The 8,031-nt window shown below is 48.7% G+C and overlaps 1 protein-coding gene across 1 annotated transcript; it reads right to left on the bottom strand.

Moving 5' to 3' along the window:
* Positions 1–249: 249 nt before the first annotated feature.
* Positions 250–3,255, bottom strand: LOC102381195 (olfactory receptor 2D3-like). Its single transcript, XM_006036990.1, has 3 exons — positions 3,177–3,255; positions 2,418–2,582; positions 250–1,200 (listed from the first exon to the last, which is right to left on the bottom strand). Exons 2-3 carry the CDS (start codon positions 2,421–2,423, stop codon positions 250–252), a joined length of 957 nt encoding a protein of 318 aa, XP_006037052.1. The 5' UTR covers positions 2,424–2,582; positions 3,177–3,255.
* Between the last annotated feature and the right edge of the window lie 4,776 nt (positions 3,256–8,031).

The following is an 8,031-nucleotide window of genomic DNA, read 5'->3' as shown; positions in this document are numbered from 1 at the left end:
CGACTCTTGCCTGAAAGAAACGATTTCTCTCTCATTTCAAAGAAAAGAATCCAGACAGACAGACTCCCAGCCCCAGCCTGCCCGCATTCACAGACCTTTCCACGTTCTAGGAATGGGAAAAGAGTCAGACATCCTGACTTTTATCTCCACTGGCTATAAGTCACTAAACGCCACTCCCCTCCCAGACTAGGATCCAGAACAGAGGAGCTGAGAGCCAAAGCCACAGGACCATTCCTCCTCCACCGTAACTCAGTGGTCTGTCTTGCCCATCATTTTGAGTACGGCTCCTTTGACCTCCTTGTTCCTCAGGCTGTAGATAAGAGGATTCAGGAGGGCAGACACCACATTGTAAAAGAGGGAGAACTTTTTGTCCCGCTCAGGTGAGTAGCTGGAGGCTGGGCGCATGTACATGAACATGGCAGCACCGTAGAAGAGAGTCACAACAGTGATGTGTGAGGTGCAGGTGGAGAAGGTTTTGAACCTCCCCTCCCCGGAGCTGATCCTCAGGATGGCTTCCAGGATGAATACATAGGAGATTAGGATCAAAGACAGTGGGGTCAGCAGGATTATAACTGCCGACACAAAGATGACCAGTTCAGTGAGGTGTGTGTCTGCACAGGCCAGCTTCAAAATGGCTGGCACTTCGCAAAAGAAGTGATTGATTTCATTTAAGCTGCAGTAGGGCAACCTCATGGTGAAGGCTGCATTCAACGTGGCAAAGAAGAAGCCAGATACCCAGAAGCCGATGGCCATCTTGATGCAGACTGACCTGTTCATGATGACTGTGTAGCGTAGGGGATGACAAATGGCCACGTACCGATCATAGGCCATTACAGCATACAGTATACATTCAATTATCCCCACAGAAAGGAAGATGTACATCTGCGCAACACAGGCAACATAGGAAATGCTTCTCTTTGTGGAGAGCAGGTGGACCAGCATCTGGGGTACAGTAGTGGTGGTGTAGCTGATGTCTAAAAAGGAAAGGTTGGCCAGAAAGAAGTACATGGGTGTGTGAAGACGGGAGTCAGTCTTGACAAGGGCAATGAGAAGGCTGTTCCCAAAGAGGGTCGCCAGGTAGATAGCTAGGAAGAGCACAAACAGCAGCAGCTGCGTCTTGGGGTGGCTGGAGAACCCCAGCAGGATGAACTCCGACACTGAGGTGGTGTTTGCCCAGTGAGACTCCTCATCATTCGCCATCTAAGAACAAAGCAAGTGGTGAGAGAAGCAATCGCTCCAAAGGATAAAATGCAAAAGGGCTAAATTCTGTTGTGTTTTGGCAATTTCTCTAAATGGCAAATTCACAGCTGCGTAACTGCATATTTTGCACTTATGCCCAGTTTAAAATTCACCTCTGGACATGCAAGTGTGTACATGTCTGTTGATCATACTGACTATACACATGTACAGCAACATGTGCTTACCCAGGCATACACATAGCCTAGGATGTCCAAATATATTAGGCAGGCAAAAAGATATGATCAGTGAGTAATAGATTATGCCAAGTTCCTGAAAATATCAAGCTATTTATTACTCAAGGAAAAAACCAGACTAACTGCTACTGGAAAATTTCTGACCTACTGTCAGCTTGCAGTCTTTCTACTCTCTTAAAAAGATCATTCCCTAAGGACATATCTGCTTTGACCGTCTTAACTCCATTGCTGGGATGGTCAACAACAAGCCAAAGTGGAGCCACTTCCCTGTTCTCCTCAGTGATCCAGGTCTGCATTGCTCCACCGACACAAACCAGTTGCAAACCTGCCTCGGATTCAGCCAGCCCATGGCTCCCTTGGCCCCTCAAAGTGCATCAATGTACTCATCACTTCTCAGTGATTCTGACTCCTCATATACTATTGCAATTGGGCAGAACAACACCAAAACACAAGAAATTGTTAAAAAGATGTTGAGTACAGCACCACAATGGTCACGTGGAACCTCAACATACATCAGACTAGCTGGGTGTTGAGTGAGAGGTGCCCTGATGCAGGATATCCACTCCCCAGATTCAGGATGGAAACTCACTCAGTGCCCCTTCACTCCTGCACTATCCATCTCCCCTAGTCCTTTCCTGCTGGACTACACCTGTGATCCATCTATTCCAGCTCCTCACTACTTATGTGCAAGGGCACAGGAATTCCCAAACTGTGTCCAGATACTGGTCTAGCATGCACAACTGACTGCCTCCAGCTGTGGCCGGTATCAGCTGCATTAGGGAAGGTACAAGGGGACACTTATGGGGCAACAGTGCCACAAAGAAAGCTAATACTGAATGTCAGTAGTTGGAGATAGGCTAGTATTCTGTCCCTCACCTTCACTAATACCAATTCTTTGTTTCTCCTTTTACCTTAATGTTCAGCGTCTACACCCCTCATTCTGATACTTTCCTCCCAGCAAAGCTCACAAGAAATTCCTCTTACCTTCATTTCCTCTTCCACCCGAGAGAGCAGGATACTTCCTTTAGCTGCCAAAATCGACGATCAAGATGTACCAAACAATGGATCACCATAAATTAATCCTTCAGGCCAAGGACAGGATGGTTCTCACACAATGCTAAAGCTTTCCTTTTTTGTGGAAGACTTTGTCTGGATGCCAACGGTATAAGGCAAATAAAGAAAAAAATAGATAAATTAAGCAGCCTCCTAGTAGACACCCCAGTAAATTAAAGTTCAATGGCACGGCATTACTAAGTATATTGCTACTTTCTGTTTCAGGAGAATATGAAGTTAATTTGTAACATTGTTAAAGATTTTAGTTTGATCAGATTGAAGCTAATGCGGAGCTAGTTAATCTCAGTTTTAGTCCTCTGTATGTCAGGCTCGGATCCCTATCCTACACTTGTTTTTCCTCAGCAAAGTTCTGATTATTTAATATAACTTCTCTTTTCCCAGTGCCATGAATCTAATTCAAAGCACCACTAAAGAGTGAAGGGGCTGTTCACAGACAGCTGCTGAAATGACAAAAATATTCATATAATAAAATATTATAGGAAAAAAGTGAAACTACTCAAAGAGTGCAAGTGCAGAGAGATTCAGTCTCTTCTCCGTTGCACTGCTCTTCACATGAACTGAAAAGATATTAATTAATTCCAGAAGATTTTCAATTATTTCAAAGCTGGTTTTGAATCCCTAAGTCATTTCCTTCCAAAAAGTCAGTCACCAAAGGCAAAAGCTACTTACAACTTTCTAAATAAAACTCTCCAGGGTTTTCCTCTCCAATTGTTCAATTAAAACAAACTCACTGGGTGAGGATATATCCAACGTCACAAAACATTTTCTTGCTTGCTGAATTTATTGTCCTTCAGGGGAAAAAAAAAAATCAGAAAAGAGTGGGGAAAAATAGCTAAAAGTAATGAGCCCTCAAAATATTTAGTTTGGTTGATTTCAACATTAAACATGGTCTCACACATTTTTGGTTGGTTTTGCTAGAGCAGCAAACTATGGGACAAAAAGGGGCAAGGGCCTGAAACCATGTCTGGCCACCATGTCTGGCCCAATATTACTCAGAAGACTGCCCTCTGCTCCTTCCTTCCAAAGCACATAGCCCCCGACCTGCAGCAGTGGGCTCTGGGCTGTAAAAGCCAAGAGGAGTGAAAGGCTCTCTCCACGTTGAGACACGTGAAGTGTACCCCACAACGGCCAGCACAATGACTTTGGAACTCATGGGAGCGATCAGGAGGGCAGACCCAATGCATCGCTGCCTCTCAACAGCTCTGGTCAGTGCTGCCTGTTGTAGATTGTATTCAATGTCTCCTACCCCTCATTGGGTTTTGTACAAGGAGCCTCTGTTGCTAATTGTCGCAGAGCAGTAAGGTGCCCTGCTCCTCGAGAGGGGAAACTGCCGAGGAAAGAGCCCTAGCAGGGAATAAGGAGCCCACCTGTTGGTTGCCAGGGCAACCAGGAGGTCAGCTGACTATAAGGGGCAGGGCCTGGCTCTTATAAAGCCCAGGAGCTGAGGCCAGAGGCAGTTCCCTGCCTGCAGCCAGAGAGGCAGGAGCTCCCTAACGGGCCCGGTCTCTTATAAGGCCCGGGAGCTGAGGCCAGAGGCAGTTCCCTGCCTGCAGCCAGAGAGGCAGGAGTTGCTAAGGCAAAGATGCGAGAAGAAGACTGACTGCAGGTATAGCTTAAGCTGAGTAAGGGATGGCAGCCCAGGGACGTTTGAGCAATTTTGTTATAGCCAAGCGCCTTGTGTTTAGGTTATAGCCAAGAGGCTCGAGTTTCTGTTTTGTTTTGTTGTTACACCGGTGGTTTGGGTGAGGCTATCAGGGGTTGGAGGAGGCCTCATAGGGGACCCACAGCAGTGTGGGGACCCCAACGCCAATAAGGGTGCTGTGTATGGGGTGCATAGACCCCAGCCCCAGAGAGGGGCAGTTGAGAAGCCCAAGTGCGGTGAGCCCTAGAGAAGGGGGCAGCGCTATTGTGGAGAAGGCCCTGGAGAGAGGGTGGTGCTACAGAGAGGCCCCCAGGAGAGGGCGAGTGTACTTGACAGACGGACGTCTATTCCAGCTGTGGGGCGTGGTATAAGGGATGGTTGGAGCCACACCTAGCCCAAAAGGCTAGGGTGCCCCAAAGCACCCACTTGCAGGACAAGACCCACAAGTGGCCCGGGAGTCCACAGAGCCAGAGGTTACAGCGGACCGTGTCCCAAGAGACAAAAGGCAGCCTCCCTAATATACACTGGAACATCAAAGATGTAGCGGTTGAGAATCGGAGGGTGCCCTTGGGCTGACTTGGCACGGAGGAAGGGGGTCTTAAGGAGATCACGGCCCTCCTGTAGGACCCTGCTGCGACACTAACCCACGGTGCGGAATCCACTGCTGCTGCCAACTGACCAAAAGCCCCCTGCCAGATGTTCAGGTTAAGGCACAATGGCATCTGATGCATAGTCACACATTCATGCTTCTTGCCTTGCCACACATGCTGCATCCCAGAGTCATACTTTCTTCCATGCATCAGATCCCATCATGCCTAATTGCTGCGGCAGGGGGAGCCTGGTGTGTCCACTTGAAACCTCCTGCCACTGGGAGCCCTGCCAGCTGATCCAGTGCTGATCTGCACCAAGGTGATCTGCAGCATGCAATCTCCCTGCGACTGGGAGTCCAGATCAGCTGACTGGGCTCCCAGCTTTGGGGGTGCACCTGGTCACACATTCAATAAATAGCATGATAAGAAGCAGCCATTAAGTTTTTACCCATTACACAGATGTTCAGTGCACTTAAACCAGTTGGAAAATGGCTGAAACTGGTTTGAGATAAACCTGGTTGAATGCAGAATCAGACTAAATTATTTGTGTCAAACCGTTTTATGCAATGTCTGTCCCAGACCCCTTGCTGGTTTGAGATAAACCAGACTTTCCCAGCATGCTCTCTGGGATGGGCAGGGCTCTCTGCTACACAGCAGGGTGACCCCTCCCGTCTGCCAGAGCTGCAGCCAGGGAGCCAAGATTTGCAGGTACAGAGCGTCTGTCTGGCTTCTCCCTGCTAAGCAGGGATTATTCCCCACTACCCTCTGCCTTACACCTCATCATTAGCTAGCAGACCACATGCTGGCTACAGTCCGTGCCATGGGAGACGACAGGCAGACAGACTTTTTGGAGCTAATCAATGGGTCACTTAATGTCCTTCCTTGGAAAAGCTGTTTTAAAAGAGCTGTTAATGAAGAGAGGCTTTCACTTCTTAATGGGTTGATAAACACTGATCTGGGGTGATAAACATTTTCTGCTGGGCTGCTTGAGTGGGTGGAAGGTGAAATAATCAGAGAGTCCCTCCAGGCCTGCCCATGCCCCCTTCACCTCCTCCCTGTGTAAGCAAAGGGAGGGCTGCTCCAGCGCCCCATGGCTTCCAGCCCGCAAGCATGTGCCTGCATGTCCAGAATGAAAAGGGAATGTCTATCCACCTCCAAATCAGTTCAAGCATTGCATGATAGGCTAAACTGCAAAGATTGAATCAGTTCAGGCTCAAGCTCTTACATGTGGCAAAGGCCAAAGTCAGGTACTTTACACCTCAGCATCAGGACACATGTCATCATCTATGAAAGCCCTTTCTGGACTCAGAAGGGATATTTAGAATGAAAGCCCAAGCAAGAAACTTATCTCTTTGGTCCCTAGAGACACCTGGATACCTCCATGATCTTCATCCATCCCCATCGGCTGAAGGCTTTCATTCCCCAGTCACCCTTGTTTCATCTCTGTGTGTCTGATACATCTTAATAGATTGTAACCCGGGTGGCAGCCCAACAGTTCCGACCCCTTCCCAATATCAGGGATGTTGTGGTGAGAGTGGGGCAGGCCTTCCAGCCAGCACCCATTTACTTTCCAGCTGGCCCTTGCTCCCCCCCGACAGGCGGTCCCAAGAAGGTCTAACACTTAACTGATTTAACTATTTACACTTTATTTATAAAACAAGAATAACAGGAAAGGTTATTTACAAGTGAACTTAAATGGCATCACCAGAACCAGAAAACAAACCAGAATGCATTAGTCAACCCTTGACTCAAGAACCACAGGTAGGGTAACTGGCAGCTGGCAGCTACTGCTGAGATGCTACCACAAGGAAGCATGGTGCTCACTCCCTGCAGCTCCAACAGGCTTCCCAATAAGCGACAGATTGCAACAGGTTAAGCTCTTCTAGTCTGCAGCAATCAAATCGTGGCCCGGCAAGTCCAGCAAACTGCGATGGGGCCCTGGGGCTCCAGCTGTCTGCTCTGAGCCCTGGCTGCTGCTCCATCTCTGGTGCAGGGCTGGAGGCACGGCCGACTGCCAATGCCTTCTTCTCCCAGGGCCGTCAAGCGTTAAGCTCTTCTAGTCTGCAGCAATCAAATCGTGGCCCGGCAAGTCCAGCAAACTGCGATGGGGCCCTGGGGCTCCAGCTGTCTGCTCTGAGCCCTGGCTGCTGCTCCATCTCTGGTGCAGGGCTGGAGGCACGGCCGACTGCCAATGCCTTCTTCTCCCAGGGCCGTCAAGCCTCTTCAGAGGGGTCTCTCTGCTCCCTCCTCTGGGTCAGCGCACCCCAGCTCTTCTTGGGCCTCCTGCATCATTTCCCAGAGTCACTGTCAGCAGCCCCTCACGCCAGTTCTGGTCTTTTACCCCCTCTGGCAGTCCCGCCCTCGCTTGCAAACCGGCCAGCCAGGGCTCAGGGTGGTGGGCCCCCACTTCCGGCCATCCCCCTTCCCTGTGAATGAGGGGACTGAAAACCCTTCTTTCGACTGGCTCCCCTTTCTCCACAGAGCCAGGCTCCCCTGCTCCACCTTTGGGGTCGCTCGGGCTTCACCGGCACTGTTTCTAGCCCAGGGTAAGTACTTCGAGCCGATCTGGTGAGCCCGCTGGCAGTCTGTTACAAGATTTAATAGAATTCTTTGAGCTTTGCTCTGCCCTTTCCTGGCCTGGTTTGTGACTGCAGAGCCAAAACTGCTTATCAAATGCATTCATTTGAGCTTGTTGGCTGCTTTTTATGTCTTCCGATGAATAGCCCTAAGCCATCATTGCTTATGACCACCCTTCCCACTATGGGTCAGTTGTCAGAGCATTTTCTCATGAAGTGGGAGTCCTGAGGTCTAGGCACATGTCAGAATAAGAAAGGAGTCAGACCGGTGAGGTATGTGATTCTCATAAATATCGATTCCAGCAATAATTTCCATATCACTTGAGAGTTCACTCGATTTGTTCAATTTTCACTCGACTTTTCTCCTTGTCTTATGGCACCTCTTCACATGAAATACACTAAGAATGGAATGAAATGAGTGGCCTGGAGGCAGCTATTCAAACCAGGGCATTTTTTAATATCCTCCAGCACTAGAATATTTTTGAGGGATTCATTTCCATGCTTGTTAACACCTAGCAAAAATCAATTTCAAGAGATTTAATTCCACCACAGGCAACCAGAGGAACTCAACTTCAGGTCCTAGCTCTAAGTGTGTAAATAATTAAAGGTGAATCCTCTTTTACCAACAAAGATCAAGACCTCATCATAGCAGATGATGGCCCTAGATAGGCAGCTCCTATTCCAAAGAGCTCTCTGTCTCAGCTGACATGATAATT

The sequence above is a fragment of the Alligator sinensis genome, unplaced genomic scaffold (genome assembly GCF_000455745.1).
Source record: "Alligator sinensis unplaced genomic scaffold, ASM45574v1 scaffold1307_1, whole genome shotgun sequence".
In the NCBI taxonomy this organism is placed as follows: Eukaryota; Metazoa; Chordata; order Crocodylia; family Alligatoridae; genus Alligator; species Alligator sinensis.
This window is presented reverse-complemented; position numbering and strand designations above follow the sequence as displayed.